Consider the following 18844-nt stretch of genomic DNA (forward strand, 5'->3'; position numbering starts at 1 on the left):
ACTTAAAGCACTAGAATTTTAAGTGTTATTACTTTTGAGAGGTAATATAAGAAATCAAATATGAGTTTATTGCAACAAGTTATTAGATTTTGTTACTATCTTAGTTATAAACCAAATTTGTAATTTGTGCTATACACATATTCTATAACTTATTATATTAATTTTTTATTTTTCATTAATTAAAGTAGATTTCCTAATTAGAAGATAGTATGAATTTTTATTTTTTTCAAATAATTATTATTTTTTTAATTACGTTGGAATAGTTAATTTGATCATTAATCGAATGGTTCTTTTTAAAATGTGAATAATTTGAAAAATAGGATTAAAAACATATCTAAGCTTCTATTAAGAACAAATTTAGGATATGGTAGAATTCATTTGTAAATTCATGTTTGGTTCAACTAAAAAATAATAAAAATATTTTCTAAAACAATAAAATTCAATCTCATGAAAGTTCAAATATTAGAATTATGCATTCTAAGTTCTTTTGATTTTAATAAAAATTGGAATACGTTATTTCACTTTAATATAAAATCATGTTATCTTAAAAGAATTTATGTTATCTTGTAGTTAAATTAAGTATTAATTTAAAAATAAGTACTTCATAATTTTTATAACTAGTTAAACTACGAGACTAATTCTTTTTATATCGTACAAAATACATCCATTTCCCTTTTGTATTGAGATAAATTAAAATTAGAACTTCTTTCGTACAATTTGTCTAACTATATGAGTAACATAATAAAAATTCATATTTTTTTTCCTATAACTAAACTTATTTTGAGAATTATTGTCTCATTTCTTTATTATATTTTGTTACTATTTTATTATTATATTAATTAATGGTAATTATATTATTGACATCAAAATAAGTAACAAAATATAACTAATTCGTAGTTACTAATACAAACATAAATCAATTCATAACTTAATTAAAAATTCAAATTAACTTAAGAAAAAGAAAAATTGAAACTGATACTGAATTTATTTTAACTAGTTCAAGATTGAGGTAAAACAAATTTGGTTCCATTCGATTTTAACTGATCATATAACGTATCACACTCAAATATCACTAGCCTAACAATCTTTCAAACCAAAATCATTAACAATTAAAAACTTAAGTTCAAATTACTAATAGTGCATAACTTGAACTTTTTATATAGATAACAACAATTATATATCCTTCCGGTGTATGAAAGGTATCACAATCTCTACTATTACAATTTTTGATATCCTTATCAAGGCTACATGTCATGTGATCACGAACTAAAGGACTATAAGATCTAATATCACACCAATCAAAGTCATCAAACTCACACATACTTTAATACCATTTGTGATATCTTGGGTTAAGTATCATTGATATAACAATTTTTCAAATTTAAACTATTAACTCTTAAAAGTTTAAATTCAAATTATTTATATTGTATAATTTAATTTCTTATATAAATTTTAGCAATTATATATCTTCTCATCGATGAAATTGGAAGATCACAAATTAAATTGAAATAAATTTGATCTCTTTTAATTTTAATTAAGAGAAGAAAAAAAAAATCAATACATCCTAAAGTGACTAATATAAAATAAATAAATTCAAACAATATCCAAAAACATAAAAAAAAGGCATATAATGTCTTTCTTGTACATGATAAACTTAAGGGACCTTTGTTTTAAATTTTATGCATGCTTCAAGGCACTTGGCAAGTTTTATCCCTATTGTTTTAAAATTTTTCATGCATATCCTCGATAGTTTGGGTTTTTGGTTAAACAGAAATTTTTTATAGTGAAGATAGAAAATGGAACTGGATACCAGATTCCTTGATTTGCAAAACTAAAACCAAATCCGAAAAACCAAAAATCAAGCCAGATTAACCGAACTCCATATGATTCAGTTCGATTTTTTGCTAACCATACTGAATTTACATCCCTAGGAGTTGATATCTCTAACCAAGGAGATGTCCAGTATGATTGCTCCAAATATATGCTCCAAAAACAGTTAAAAGTTCCCAGAATGGCTTCTGCACATTTTAAATGGAAACAACTGAGGTTATGAGAACTGCTGTAGCCAGAAAAATCTCTTCTCCCACCAAACACAACCAACAGCATTCCTCAAAAATTAGCAACTCATCCCGCATAGTGATACCTGTCTGTGGTGGTAGCAGGGAGCTTCTGGATACACTGCATAATCCAAGAGATGCAGTTGCTGCCTTATGATGTGCTCTTCCTAGTTTCCTGCAGGGGCAACACCTTTTCAAAATTGGAGCCCTTATGGATTTCATGGTGCTATACAGGTTTCTAACAACTGAACTACCTATAGCAAAAATTTTGATGAAGGGTGCCCAACCAAAGCGACTACTTCATCACTCTCTCAACTTCTCCAAATCCGTACATTGATTATTCTGAGAACATATCAATATGTTGGAGCCAGGAACTGCAACTGCTTCATGACCAAAACTGCCACCTATGGATCCAAACTTTGGTTCATTGCCATCATCATCATCACTGTCAATATCTTTAGGGGTCACCCGGTTCTGATAACTTCTGCGTTGGATTTGAAAAACATTGAAGTAATAACTCACCAGGTCTTCCCTTGTCTTCCTGGTAAAGGACTTGGATGCATTATCCCAAAAGTACTGGCTTGGGGAGGAAGCATTTAGTATTATCATATTCTTGAAAGCTTTTTCTTCTCCACTTGACCATCGAAGCGATACCTCCTCACCCATCCGATCAAATTTCCAATGATAGAACACTGAACCAAGTTCAAGCTTCAGTTTCATCCTTTTCTCAGCAATGTGAAATCTAACACATGGGACAGAACCTGGAAAAAGACAGTTGCACGATTCTGGCCTTCCCTTCCCAATTAAATCTGTTTCAGTATAGAATTTTTTATCTCCATGCTTTAAAGACCATGTGCAAATGCCTAACCATCTAGTATCACTCTCTGAAACTTCTCCTGTCCATTCAGGGACTTTGGCTTGAAAAAAAGGGCCCACAAAAACTTGCTTTGTCGGGGACTCAAATCCAGAAGGGCCTAAAGCTGCATTTGATGACTGTAAATCAAGAGTCTCTGGTGCTTCCTCCTTAGATCCATTTTGACACACAGTCTTCTGAGGAGCTGCTGATTTATTCTCAGAGGCAGGACTTAAATTGCAATCGCAGTGTAAATGAGACTCCACTGAAGCAGGAAGTCTTTCACTGAATCTTAACCTCTCTGTGGAAGGTTGATGGTTCTCATACATGGATGGATGCATCTTTTGATTCCTCTGCAAGAATAGACCATCAGTTAGATGTTCTATAAAATCGACAAGTTTACTTAATACCTTCCAAGTACAAATGTCAGTATAAAATAGAAGTTAAGAGGAAAACTCGTTGCTTAGTTATGGTCCCACCAAAAGAGGGTCAGAAGGAGTGAGAAAAAAACATGCATAGACACATATTCCATGCCCAATCAAATCATGCATGTGAAAACAATTATGCAAGCAAAACAGTATTTATCAACTATTAAAATTATAATAATTTCTCATAACATATGAGAGTTGATGCTTCTCAAAATTTTTAGAATGGGAAAAAAATGGTAATCTATAAATCAAGAATCGGTTCATCATTCTCCAAGTGAAAATTCCCATATCAACTGCGCCTTGTTATGCATTTGAGCCACTACACTATATTGGATATTGCTAATTCTAAAATACATTTCTTTTGAGATAAGAGATAAGAATATTTTTAAATACATGTATTCAAGTCAAGAGTATTTTTGCTGGATAGGGAGAAAGAATTCAGAAACTTACTAACAAGCAAAACCATTGATTTAGAACTGATTAGCTTGGATTAACTAAATAGTCAAAATTATAGTTCTTTCGGTTACAATTACATTATTTAGGAGTCTCCTACCATAATTTCGTAGCTTTAAGATTTTATTCTTTTTAAGTATTTACTTTTCTTTACAAAGTAATTTTTTTTTTAAATCCTACTTGAGAAAATTTATCAAACAAGCATTATAAATATCTTCATAATCAAACTTTTGATAACTGTTGGTCAGCAAACTACTTTGAGAATTTTTTTAATTATTTAGTATATGACATGGTTGATTTCACCCTTTAAGTGTAATACTGAAGAATTCTTATGTGTGTAATACTCAAGAAACTCGATGTGTAAGACCTAAGTTTTCATTCCAATTTTTTTTTTAAAAAATATATGTGTAAAGAGTATATTAATATTGGAACCAAGAGTGTGACGTTCATGTATAAAATTTTCAAACCAATTAAAGTATCAACAAGGTCTACTAAAATTCTCAGTTGAATAAAGAGAATGACATTGTAAAAAAAAATCAAGTCTGAAACTATCTACTCTTAAGGATATCAAAACTATCTATATCCTCAACCTGTCAAAAGTCATTTTATTCATCTCCTTCCACACAACCCAAAAGATAGCAAGCAGCATTAGGTCCACTTATTTCCTTGGATTGTTAATGTCCTTCCACGCCCAAATTTTCATCTCTCAAGAATCTATCATCACCCAATTGATGCCTAACAGCTCATAAACCATAGTCAGAGCTTATAAACCACAGGATACGAAAGCAAAACATGGTTACAAGTCTCCTATGCTCTCTTACAAAGATAACAAGCATTGATCACTATCTTGTCCTGTCTCATCAAATTGTCTATAATCAGAAAACATTCTCTGCTAGCCACTCAGGCGAAGAATGAAAAACAGAGAGACTCTGGTGACATCAAATATCAGTTGACATCACAGCTTTCAACGCTAAAACACCAAAACTATACACTCAAATAGCTCCAAACTCATCCAAAAATAAAAATAGCACCAATAATAGAAAATTGCAAACCTAAGCACTTATCTACTGCCACCCAGAAATTGTCCACAACCCATGTATGGTACCAATACCATCAACATTATAGGCCTCCAGCAAACTCGTACCTGAATCCTCATTGAGAAATCCACCAGAAAAATGTACCACTTGCTAGAAAAAGTGGCACCATCTTGTGAAATTGAAACTATCTGAGCCACATGATGCCACATCTCCTTTCAATATGAAACGCCCATCAGCAAATGAGTCAACTGCCAGAACCTCAACATCATCAAGTCATTAGAAAGTGGCCTGTGGGCCACACGTACAAGATCGAAACTGGACATTGCAAATGAACTCTCTTTTGACTTTTCCACCCAAAGCAGTTGACCCAAGTGGTTGAGCCAGATTCGTTTAAACCCTTCTAAACTGGTTTTGAATGGTTTAAATCAGCTCTAGAGTATTCTTGGCTTGCCCCTCTTTTTTTGTTTTCACAGTCTTCTTCACCTAAGTTGCATTCTATTGTCCTCTTGTGGAAAATTTTTAATATGTGGAATCTATAGGATGAAAACAAGTAATTATTTACAGATAGTAGAATTGATAAGCTTTTCTTGACCACAGCTAAGCATAATCAATCAATTAAAGTGGAGGAATATTGGACATATTCCAAATTTTCAAACTGTAGTCCATTGGAAAAATGAAAGTAAGAAATTTGTGATTGATGAGTATTGTTGCACGAACCTTGCTTCTATTTATATCACTACTGCTGAACAATTTAATCTTTCAACACAACCACATTTGCAACCATTCAAACTTGTTTGATAAACAATATAAGAATGTTCGCACATATTCTTTTAGATTAATCTCGATTGTTTTTGTTTTTTTTTTAAATAAAAAAAGATATCATTCCAAAGGTACCAAGGGGGTACCGTCCAATATACAACAGTTATATCTCAATCAAATTATCTAAAACCATCCCCAAATTCTCAAGATCCTGAATATCATGTCTCAAGAATAAAGAATCAAAAAGATGAAATCATCTATCCTTGATGCTGTTAAAATCATTTTCTATCCCCTCAAAAGCTCTTGAATTTTTCTCTTTCCACACAACCCACATTAGAGATAATGGAATCAGTATTAAATATTTTTTCTTCTCATACAATCTAGCCCAAGCTCACAATTCATCCTTCACCGATCCCTTATAACCCATTTGATTCCCAACATTCCATAAAAAGAAGTCCATAGATCATAAACCGGCGGACACCACAATAATAGATGGTTACAAGATTCAGCATAACATTTGCACATATAGCATCTATTCACCATGCATCTCCCCCTCCTCATGAGCATATCTATTGTTAAAACCCTTCCTCTGCACGCTTCCCATACAAAAAAAAAGCCAATCTTGGAGGTGCTTTAGGTTAACCTCAATTGTATGAGCAACATGTTCAACACGATGGATCGTATACTTGGCATGTAGTTTTCAGAGCTGTGACTACAATAGAGGCGCAAATGTACACACCCACAAGAGTGAACAGTCAAGAAAACTGATAAAAAGATGGAAACAAGCCACTTGAAAAGTTGGAACAAGCAATACGGAATCCTGAACAGCCTGCTGGAATGGTGATGCAACAAAAATTACATGAGGACCAGGACCTTAGATGGACACTTTCACAGTTTAATCCCAGGATATATTGCGGAGCAAACGAAAAATCATCAGCAGTTGCTCATGATACTAAAGGATTTGAGAATGCCCGAGATCTTTCTCTAAAAGACAACCACATAAAAGTTCCATGTAAGGTGAAACTTGACATACCAATTTATCAAAGTTTTGGTTTCATCTGATCATCAGGATTTCACACTCATAAACAATTATATGTTTTGTTATTTTTTGTATTGAAAAGAATGATCAAGCACAAAGTTTGATAGATTTTTATTGGGAATCATGAAGATCAAGGTGTTAGATCATTAACCACTCCAAAACTCGTGGAAAAGTTTTTCCAACCAAGGGAGAATAATAGAAAATGGGTTAGGTTAGCTTATCTATGTAAATAATAATTCTTTAAAACATAAAATGATTTCAGAAGTCTATAATTATAATTTTAGTAACTTTAGGATTTTATTCTTTTAAGCATTTAGTTTTCTTACTCTTATTAGAATTGTTATTTCTTAGTTTAATCCTAATCGGGAAAGATTATTTAAGATGCATTATAAATGTCTTTGCAATCATACTTTTCAGAGCTCAATTATTTAATAAAATACTAAAAATTTTCAATTTTCTGACTGGATGACACAATCAACTGCTTAAGTGTGACACAATCAGAAAATACTAAGTTTATCCAAGATTGAGTCCTAATGTATTTAGAGCTAGTATCAATCAATTTCTTCCACTCTGTCCCAAGTCACTCATATTTTGGAAAGTGTCTCCTTTCATAATTCCCACTCATGCCATTTTTATAATTCCCACTTATTTCAAAAAAAAAAAAAAAATTCCCACTCATGCCATTTTAAGTGGATCATGCCTCCACTGTGTCCCTTTCATTTGGAAGTCACAAATTCACACCAGAGTATGCACAGGTTTGTGCTGCGCCTATGCAGATCATCTTAGATGGCCTTGCTCTGACTTACCCTGCTTCATGATCAGTCATTCCTCATCTGATTCTTGATCTTTTTCCCCAGATAGGTACCTATATTTATCATCTCAAAAACACCCATTTGATGGATGTACCAAACAAAGAATTTGTGCAATTGTCAGGAAGAAGATCGAAGATCAATGTTTTACATCATTTGACAGTTCAAAACTTATGAAGAGTTTTCTCCAACCAGGGGACAATAATGCATAATGGATTAACTCTATATTGTCTAAATAGATTAGAGATCATGATTCTATTATATATAAAATTATTATACTATTTAGGGATCTATTATTATAGTTTTAGTAAAACTTTAGATGTTATTCTTATTATATTTAGTTTTTCTATCTGTATAAGAAGCATTATTTCTTAATTTTTTTAGTACTAGTATTTCTGGCTGTGGATGTAGCGCAATCTTTAATTGTGATACTCAAAGACTTATTAAACCATAAATCCTAGATGCCTAAGAAACACTAGACGTGATGTCTAGGTTACTATCCCTAAACCTCTAAGTAGGCAATTTAACCATAATTTGTCCTACATCACTATGTAGCATGGAAATAGATATTGGTAAATTTCCCATGGGCCGTAGCATAAGGAAGCCAGAATTCCATCTACTCCCACATAACATAAGTTGGAATATTACGGTCATAAAAATCCTACTATTCTATTCCAACCATAAAGTGCATAGACCCGCAAATAGAGCATCCTTCCAAAGAGCTTTAGTATCTTTTGTTACCACTGTCGATATAAATTCAAACTCGTGAAACACTCAAAAGAAAGAGAAACAACACACATCCTCAATATAAACATATCAAACAACCTTGTCCACAATCTCCAAGCCCCATCACACCCAAGAAACAAATGGCTGTATCAGCCCTTTCCTCTGGTACATAACACAAATGCAAGGTGAAGAACTCAATTAGGCCTGCGAATTTGCAGCAACTCATTAGTATTGAGACTGTTAAGGTCAACAGTCCAAGCAAACACCCTAAGTTTATAAGGACTTTATCTTTCCAAGATACATTATGAAAGGAGTATAATAGCAGTAAGGGTTATGGATTATGTGATCAGAGAAGGATTTACATGTATATAATATTTTGAGGAATTTAAGGTCCAGATCCTACTATCAGACTGCTAAAATTAATGGAAGCAGGCAAGCTTAACAGGGTTAACATGTAATTTCCCCATTACCTAAATTTCTGAAAAAAAGGAAGGTTCCAAGATACAGTCCTCTCTGTATGACATAAAAAAAGGGGAAATAGGGGCATTGTGAATTGAGGAAGTATTATAAAGGTGATGAAAATCATTGGCTAATGGGCTACTGCTAATCCAAATATCCTTCTAGAACAAGACTCTTGAAGCATCTCCCACCCTGAGGCAAGTAAAGACAATATATAGATCATGTAAATAGGAGATATTACCACCCACAACATCTAAGTAAGTACTTGGCCACGATAGTCTAGTACATATTATTCTTTGCCTATTATCTCAAGAGGTTAGACTCAAATTTTTAGTAGTAAATAGCACGAGATCTTGTAAGACATCATCATCACTTCATCTCCACTGAAATAATTGATGTCATTATCATAACCACAGATAACAAGTACAATAAAACTGCAGCAACAAAGAGACACCATGCTGAAAATTGTTTTAATATCATTTCTAACACCCAAGTGCAAGCAATTTTCGGCCAATTACCTTTTTGGCTCAAATCATGACTAAAAATTTAAGCCACTGATATTAAGTGACTTGAACCTCTAAAAGTGGGTCATTTAGTTACATTTTTACCTAATACAAGATTGTGATATCATGCCATCTATGTTACAATTAGCAATTTTCTAAGGTCCAACAGAAAAAAGAAAAAAAGAAGTTGATATAAGCAACACCAAGTAGTTCAGAAATAAATTGATTAGCCTTGTAAAATTCAAAAGTCAAAAGATAAAGCACCTTTTCAATGTTTGAATCGACATGCCTTCTTCTCAGTAAAGCCTCCCGTGCACGAAAAACTTGGACCCAGTACTCGTTGCCTTTGTGCTCCTTCCACTTCAGTGGGTCTGGTATTGCCTCAACTGAAGGATCATTAGGACATTTTGCAACCTGGATTACCCAGTTCAGCATTGCAGATAAAGATTCCCGCTTTCTCTTGTGTGAATTAACTAGTTTCTTAGAAACACTAGGCTCCAGTATTGGACGATTATCGTTACGAGATTTTTCGTCAACATCCCCACATCTTACAGATTTATCCTCAGTCTTGGAAACTCTTAATTCACTGACCTCGAAATCCATGTCAACAGACTCACCATCTTTGGATTTCAATGGTTTAACTCCATCATCTTTTCCCCTTTGTTCTGCAGCATTCTTTAACAAACCTCTAAACTCTGTCTCTACCTCCAAAGGCAAGGATCCAAAACATCCATCGCATTCACTTCCACATTTTCTCAATCTTTCATCTGTAGAACTCATCCTCAACCATTTCTCCAGCTTATCAAGATATTTAACATATATCAGCTTAACTGAGGGCCAAACTCTACGATCCAACCCCAGTTCTTTAGACACAAAACCCCACAAACCGTCCCTTGACACCAAATCAGAACCACCTCTTTCTGTGACCACTAATAAAAGTTCAAGTAAATCCACTACTCGCCCATCACCAAGCATTATCGGGAGAGGCCTAATACAACCTCTACCAGCTACCTCCTTTAAAGAAACAGAAAGAACCTGATCAAACAGGCGTCTCAGTCTAGCCTCCTTAGAATTATCAACAGCCTTATCCCTCACAGAAGGATCAACATCTTGACAAGACCCATTACTAGTACCAACAATCTCACCGCAATCTAAAGCAGACCTATCTGTTAAAATCAACCATCCTGCCATCAATTTAGAATTCGCTCCTTCCCCTTATTCGCTCTTGCAATTGAGATCAAACAGTCCAAAATCTTTACACGATAAACCAGAAACAGACATCTACAGGGGACAAATGAAGTCACATACAAATGCTGAATCTAAAAATTACGAATGATAATGCGGGTCCAGGCAAGAGAAAACACCACCTCAGTGATTTTATCACCGGGTACTGATCATTTCTTCGTTGCCGGGCCATGGGCTTTTCTTAGTTTTTGCTTTGAAAATCTGCCAAGACATGACCACAGAGCTTAAGCAGAGACGACATGGAATTGAAGGAGGACGGCCAAGATTAACGTTTGTGTTTGGAATTCTTGAGAGAAAATCAATTGGTGTCAACAAAAGAAGAAAAAATTTTCTGGGTTCCAAAAGTTGGCTGCGAGTCGCGCCACAAGGAGATAGACAAGAAGTAAATGGAGTATTTCTCAAAATCTTCCTCTCTCTTTTTTTATTCCACAAGGGTTTCAAATTTCCTCCGTTTATCTTTGTGGGTCTCAAAATCGATTTTAAGATCAAATGATAATAACAATATTAATAAGATTCCAGAATCTAAAACCCAAAAAGAAAAACAGAAATGCTAATTAGTAATTAATACAACGAACAAGGAAAAGAAAAAGTCCAACTCAAATGACCAGACAAAACTGATACAAGTCACTTCCCGTTCTTGTGTCCCATACCAAAAGTTCGCTTTTTTATTAATTGTAAAGTAAATTGCTTCACATTCGACTCCAAACTGGTTTGTCTCTGTCAAAGTCACGAACACTAAGAATTCGCTTATGAATTTCTTTATGCCATATGAATATATATTTCTTCCTTTAAATTTTTTAATTGGTTGGATTATATAACAATTTAATATGAATTTGCAGTTATTTACAATTTCTTCAGAGCTTGTCTTTAAACTATCCTCACATAATAATTATAAAAAGTCATAAAAATTTTCAGTAAATAAAAAAATGAGTTGAAAATTTTTTGATCTCATATTCATTTCATGTTGAAAAGAAAAATCTCTGCAATTCTTTCATGTTCAATGCGAAATAGAAATTTATATGGATAGCACATAATGTATGTAGATCCTCAATATATGATACTTGCACATACTTTAGAAAAATATATATTGGTATTTTCATGTAAAAAAAGCTATGTAGAAATAAATGTCACAATCATTCTTATGTGTTGTCAAACCTATTTGTGAAAAAAAAAAAAAGATTTACATAAAATCTTTACATATATTATACTACTAAAAATTTCTTTGATTGACTCCAAAATTCTTAAGGAGGTTTATAGAGATACATTTTTTAATTTGAACATAATTGTAAAAATATTTTTGTTTTTTTTTTTAAAAAAAAACAAGGTACTAATTTTTTAAATTGACATTACAAATTTTATATTGTAGAATTGTCTAATATTGTAACTGTCATTTGAGACAATTTATTGTACAAAATTCTTTAGCTCTTCTCTACCTATAAGCAAAGACATTGATAAGTAAGTGATATTGTTGAAAAATCTCAAATATTCAAGTTAATAATTACGTGTTCTATGATTATGATTCTATTATATGTCTTTTTTATTTCGTCGAAAATCGATTTTATGTTACAAATGCTTATGACCTTCCCTTTTATACCTTCTAGTAATGATTCTTCTAACATTACAATTTTTATCATAATAATATTGTTGATCGATCAAATTATTTTGTGAATTGAATTTTATTTAATTATTTATAGTTTTATTGCGTGTGCTTCAACAATCTCCAACTAAAAATATTTAAAAATATATATATATATATATGGTTAGTTTTGGCACAATTTTTATCTTTAATTTATTATATTTATTTTACACAAAAGGAATGGAAATAAAAAGAAGAGAAAAAAAAAGGAGATAAATAAAAGGAAAAGAAGCCAAAGGTGTATGAATGAAGAAAAAGTTTAACAAAAGAGAGAAATAAAGAAAAAAGATAAAATTTAGTCAGACCCATCTGTTGAAATCTATTTTAGCCCAGGGAAATGATGATCGAGCAGGGTGCTTTCAGTTTGACATTCTAAAACACATTCAAACTCAATCATATATATATATATATATATAACTTTTTTACTAATTAATATATAAAGTCTTAAAGAAACCCATTTTCTCAATGAAATAAACTCTTCTTCCGTCGTTGCTCACCCCTACTGCTGAACACCTCTTGCCGCCAATTCTACCTCTTTCTAAAGCTTGATTTATAGCCGCAGCTGCAGCTCTGCGCCTCTCCACCTACGTTTTCTGCAAGTGGGATATGCGTATGCTAGTCCTCCTCCAAAGCTCTGAGTCTGTGTATGTATATATATAAAGATATACGCATATAGGTCTGCGTGTGTATAAATATACATATTCATGAAAGTATGTCTTTTGTTAAAAAGAAAGTATTTGTCTGCGAGTACGTAAAGGAAGCAGTTGGTTTTAGTGTGTTTATTATATGTAACTTGTGTTCCAATTGGAAAAACAAAAAAACAAAAAGGTCTGTCCTGGTTTTTTTTTATAAAAAAAGCTCCTCTTAATGATCGGATCAGATGTGAATTGGGAAACTTGCAAACTCAACGGGATATGAAACAAAAATAAATGTTCAAACTCATTTTGATTTCGGAACAGATTTGGATATAGTAAAATTTGCCTAGAATCCGTCCATTATCAGTCCTATATAGGATGAATAATTTTAAAAATTTATAATGTAATAGTAAAAAATAGAATAAGTTTCTCAATAAAATTTATCTAAATGTTATTAGATTATCGAGATTGACTCTTTTAAATTTAATAACATCTTGATTTAAATTTATTCATAATATACGAAATAGAAATAATATATTTATATAGAATTTGTTATTGGTGCAAATATTTTCTTTTCTCTTGATAAATGCAATTTAATATTGATATAAGCGGCCATATATAAATATGAATCATAGCAGTCATACGATTTCAATGTCACATTTTTTTCTATGCACCACACATCAATAACTTTTACGAATTCAGTTCATAAAGCCAAAAATACCCCTATAATTTATTTTGTCAAGATATTCATATTGCTTAAATACTAGATTGTGCACCTACGATTAAAAAAAATAAGAAATAAACATAAATAATTTAATCCACAAAATGTCAATTACTCAATCACTGAAATATTCATCGTCATATTATATATTATTCAAAAAATTCAATTTTACAACATGTTCTGCATATGTTTTTGGAGGTAGTCCTTTAATCAATGGATCAACAATCATGAATGTGGTACTAATATTTTCAATAGATCATTTCTGAACTCTTTCTCTAATAACTAGGTACTTTAAATTCATGTGTTTAAATCAACTAGAATATTTGGCATTCTTAAAGAAGAAACAGTTGTGATATTATCACAAAATATTCTCAGCAGCTTGGTAATAAAGTTAACAACACCAAGCCCTGAGATGAAATTCTGTAACCATAAAGCATGACTTGAGGCTTCAAAATATGCTATAAACTCAGCCTCTATTGTGGATGAGACAGTAATTAACTGTTTTACACTCTTCTATGAAATTGCCCCATTTGCTAGCATAAAAACAAAACGTAAAGTAGATTTTAAGTTATCACTTCAACCATTATAATTCGAGTCCGAGTATCCAATTACTTCTAATTATTCTGATATTTTATGTGTGAACATATAATCTTTTATCCTTTGGAAATACCTCATAAACTTCTTTGCAGTTTTCTAGTATTCAATTTTTGGATCACTTTGATACATTCCCAACATACCAACAACATAGTTGATATATGGTCTAGTTACATCAAACTTTCCACAGTAGATGCATAAGTAAATTTCTTCATCTGTTCCATTGGATGCTGAATTTTACTTAATTTGTCACCCTTCAAAATAGGTACAATACTGACTAAACATAATTATATTTGAATCTCTCTAAATTTTGATTAATATATCATTTTTGAGACGAACCTAACAATTCTCAATATGGATCTTTGAAGATTTATATTCCAATAACATAAATTGTCGCACCCACATCAACCATATAAAAGTTTTTAGAGAAATACTTTTTAGTTTTATATAATAAACCAAGATCACTACTAACTAGCAAATATCATCTACATTTAATATCAGAAATATAAATTTGCTCCCATTAATTTTCATATATATGCATTTATCAACAATGTTTTGTTTAAATTCGAAAGATGTAATGGTATCATTGAACTTATATACGATTGTCTGGAAGCTTGTTTAAGACCATAAATGTATTTCTTTAATTTGCAAACTAGGTTTTCTTTTCCTTTCTTTGCGAACCCTTTATGTTGTTCTATATAGATATCTTCATCTAAATTCTCATTTAAGAAAGCAATTTTCACGTCTATTTGATATAACTGTAAATCAAAATGTGCTACAAGTGTCATAATGATTCTAAGAGAGTCCTTTTTAGAAATTGAAGAGAATGTATCTCTATAATCTATATCTTCCGCTTGAGTAAAACTTTTGGCCACTAGTTTATGGCTTTAAATCGTTCGATACTCTTTTTAGTAACGCGTTTGGTCTTAAAGATCCATTTACAACTAACACTTTTACAATTATCAGGTAATTCGACAAGATCTCATGCATCATTATGGTTCATAGATTTCAACTCTTCTTTAATACTTTCTATCCATTTGTTAGAATTATCACTTTTCATGGCTTATGAAAACGTAATCGGATATGTTCTTATCCCAATATCAAATCATATTCTTGTAGATATACCACATAATCATTTGATATAGCATATTTTTTTTTTCTTTTGGGATCTTCTCAAAGGATTGACTAAAGTTGTTCTATAACATTTTCAATGACAACATCTTGTGGTAATGAACTATTTCCATTATGTAGTTCATTTTCTGTAACTTGCTTAGAAAGTTTAACAACAATTGTTTCTTAATGCAAAAGGATCGTGGGATATCAACTCTTATTTCCTTGAAGTCTATTTTTCTTGATTCTTCACTCCCATTAATTTTGTTATTCTCTAATAATATAGTGTTATTGGTTTCAATTATCCCGTACGATAGTTAGGATAGTAAAATCTATACCCTTTAAACTTATTTGGATAAGTAATAAAATATCTAGAAATTGTCATCGAATCTAGCTTTTTCTCATGAGAATTGAAGATTTTTACTTTGCAAGACAACTTCATATATGTAAATATCTTAAACTTGGTTTCTTACCAGTCCACAACTCGAAAGGAGTTGCAGATATTGCCTTACTAGAAATTTTGTTTAAGATATACATTGCGATCTTTAAGGTTTCACCTCATAAAGAAATAAGTGCAAAAGAGTAACTCATCATAATCTTCACCATTTCCATCAAAGTACGATTATGCATTTCAATAATACCATTCTATTGTGGCATACCTAACATTGTGTATTGAGCACGAATATCATGCTTTTGTAGGAATTTGGCAAACATATTAGGATTTTTTTATGACTCATCATATCTACCATATAATATTCACCACCTCGATCAGATCTCATAATCTTAATCTTTCTATCTATTTGTCTTTCATTCTCTATAATGTATCTCAAAGATGTCAATGGCTTGAGACTTATCATGCATTAGATATACATAACCATACCAAGATAGATCATTTATAAAAGTGATAAATAATCTCTCTACAGTGAAACAAGGAATGAAGGTAGCCTACAAATATCTGTATGAATTATCTCAAGAAGTTCACTCCTTCCTGTAACATATTTCTTTGTATATTTAGTTTGTTTTCCTTTTATATAATTTACGCATACTTAGAAATAAGTGAAATCAAGATTTTGTAAAATTTCATCATTCACTAATCTCTCAATTATTTTTTTAGAGATATGTCATAGCTTTTTGTGCCACAAGAATGAAGAATTTTCATTAATTAAACCACGTTTTGAATCAATATTTGAATACAAGGCAACTAAAACTTGTACAAATTCACGATTCAGACAAATTTTATATAAACCATCATATAAAGTACCAGAACTAATTATCATTGAATTAAACACTAAACTTACTTTTTTACAACCAAAATAAACTAAATATCTAATAATATTTAATTTCAATAGTAAAATTAAATTCCTAGAAATCAAAGATATATAAAAAGTATTCAAAAGATACACCTGATGACCAGTCTCTAATAGTAAGTGATAAGTACCTATAGTTACCAATTCTACTTTGAGACGGTTTCCCATATAGAGGAACTTTTTACTTTCTTTTGGTTTCTGAGTTGTAAGAAATTCCTGCATTTAATTAGTAATATGAGTTGTGGCTCCAGAATCAATCCACCAAGTATTAGAAGGAATCTCAGTAAAATTTGATTCATAACATACAAAAAAAATATTTATATTTCTATTTTCAAACCAAGTCTTACATTTATTACATTTATTTTTTACATGACCTTTCTTACTACAAAAGTAGCAACTCAGAGTAAATTTTCCAACATGACTCTGGTTATTCTCCCCAAGTCTACTATGTTTCTTTCGTGGAATGTTCTTTACTTTTTTGTAGTTGTCTTTATTCTTCATAACTACATAAGTAACTGCAATGGCAAAATTATATCCATATTGCTTTAATCTTATTTTCTCCTTAATACACTTATTAGTAAGCTCACTCATGTTCAATTGCTCATTATTAGTATTATAGTAAATTTTAAATGAAGCAAATTGCGAAGGAAGTGAGTTAAGGACAAAATGTACTAAGAATGACTCATATATGTTCATGCCCAATGTAAAGGCCCAAAACCTTAAGAAAAAGAATATATATTATAATGGCGGAAGAAAATAATAGTTAGGGGTTTACATTCCTTATACAGTAAATTAAGATGCTCAATAAGGATATGGAATATTTTACAGCAGTTCATGGTAATAGAATAAATGGTTAAAAGTAAAGAAATAAAAATCCTATGGGGTTAATCTCCACTGGCAACTTTGATGGGATCTGGGAGGTCACCTTTACATGTACTTCTCATACTGTTTAGGATTCGGATCTTGGTTTTTTTGATCTGAAATGGTTAAATAAGGAAATGAGTTACACTAACCCAGTAAAAATATCACACTAATTACTTATACAGAAAAATATGGGTAAAAATTATAAAATAACTAATGGAACCATTAGTTTAGATAAATTTATTTAACATAAAATTATTTATTCCATACTTACAGTTCTGAGTTTCCAAAATCGACCTATGAAAATAATAACTTGAATAACATTTTATATCTAAATGAACAATAATATGAACTTACCTTTTTACTTGTTTATCAGTACCTCTGGGGGATCCATATGGGAACTACGTGTGGGCCCAATATCTAAGTTATCAATTAACCGACCATTTCCATACTCCGTTCGGTAATGGGCACCAAAACATACTACTGTCTTAATACCTTGTCTTTAACTATACCTCTCAACCTCTTTCGGTATGGAACTTCTCAGCTCCGTTTGACTGAGGTAATGCCCACAGTAGGATTTTTTCTATGCACCGGATCCATATACCATTCCCCAAGGTATTCAATAAACCTTTCATATATATCTTCCACATCATCTACCAATCACCAATTATATATTAACATCTCATATTTATAAATTAACAGTAAGTCATATAAATAGACAATACGTAAATAAAAAAAATATGATTAGGTCATTTATTGCAAATGAATCAACAGATGATGGCAGCGTAGTTAGATAAACTAAATAACCAATAAAGCAATTAAACTTAGTAAATTAAAGTACACAATATAACAGTAAGCATTTTAGATAGTATAGGAGAAAATAAATAATAAACTAGGACAAATACTTACTAGTCGATTCCGATTCTATTAGTGACCTGTAATTAATTGTAAGATTTTTTAATTTTCACAAAATACAATATTATTGATTATTAAGCTTCAATTTACCGTCATAAGAAAAAAGGTGAGGGATTCTTAAGTCGGATCGATGTTCGAAACACTATACTTTTTACTGTATTTCCTGGTAGTCTCTAGATTTTCTAGATTTTTTCTGCGAAAATTAAAAATACCCGTCACGAATTCAAAAATACCATAAAAGGCCAAAATATACGTTTTAAAGCTTTTTTGGTCAATTTTCTAGGCCCGAGTATTACAAATCTCCTCTTCTTAAGAAGAAATTTGGTCCTTCAAATTTGTTACCCTCTCACTAGTCAAATAATTAGAAGTACTAGGTTCTGAAGTCTGATTCTAGTTCTCAAGTGGCCTCTTCCCTTGCACGATTCTGATGTAAGACTTTGACGAGGAAAATTTGTCTGTTGCAAAGTATTCTACTCTTCCGATCCAAAATGCTTACCGGTACGTCCTCATATGATAAATCCTCCTAGAGTGAAAGTGGCTCGTGAGACAGGATATACGAGAGGTCTAGGTTGTACTTGCGTAGCATAGACATATGAAACACGTTATGGACTCTGGATATCTCTGGAGGTTGTGCTAGTCTATAAGCGGATGTACCAATCATGTCTAAGATCTTAAACAGTCCAATGAACTAGGGATT

The 18844-nt window shown here is 31.6% G+C and overlaps 1 protein-coding gene across 1 annotated transcript; it reads right to left on the reverse strand.

Moving 5' to 3' along the window:
* Positions 1 to 1846: 1846 nt before the first annotated feature.
* LOC110806494 (ARID/BRIGHT DNA-binding, ELM2 domain and myb-like DNA-binding domain-containing protein) lies at positions 1847 to 11057 on the reverse strand. Its single transcript, XM_022031381.2, has 2 exons — positions 9388 to 11057; positions 1847 to 3263 (listed from the first exon to the last, which is right to left on the reverse strand). Exons 1-2 carry the CDS (start codon positions 10312 to 10314, stop codon positions 2361 to 2363), a joined length of 1830 nt encoding a protein of 609 aa, XP_021887073.2. The 5' UTR covers positions 10315 to 11057; the 3' UTR covers positions 1847 to 2360.
* Positions 11058 to 18844: the final 7787 nt, after the last annotated feature.

The sequence above is a fragment of the Carica papaya genome, chromosome 4 (assembly GCF_054855325.1).
Source record: "Carica papaya isolate Zhongbai chromosome 4, ASM5485532v1, whole genome shotgun sequence".
In the NCBI taxonomy this organism is placed as follows: Eukaryota; Viridiplantae; Streptophyta; class Magnoliopsida; order Brassicales; family Caricaceae; genus Carica; species Carica papaya.

Coding starts and splice junctions, on each gene's coding strand:
- LOC110806494 (XM_022031381.2), bottom strand. CDS start 10,314: ATGGCAGGATGGTTGATTTTAACAGATAGGTCTGCTTTAGATTGCGGT. Junction 3,264..9,387: donor TCGATTCAAACATTGAAAAG/GTGCTTTATCTT, acceptor CTATTCTTGCAG/AGGAATCAAAAGATGCATCC.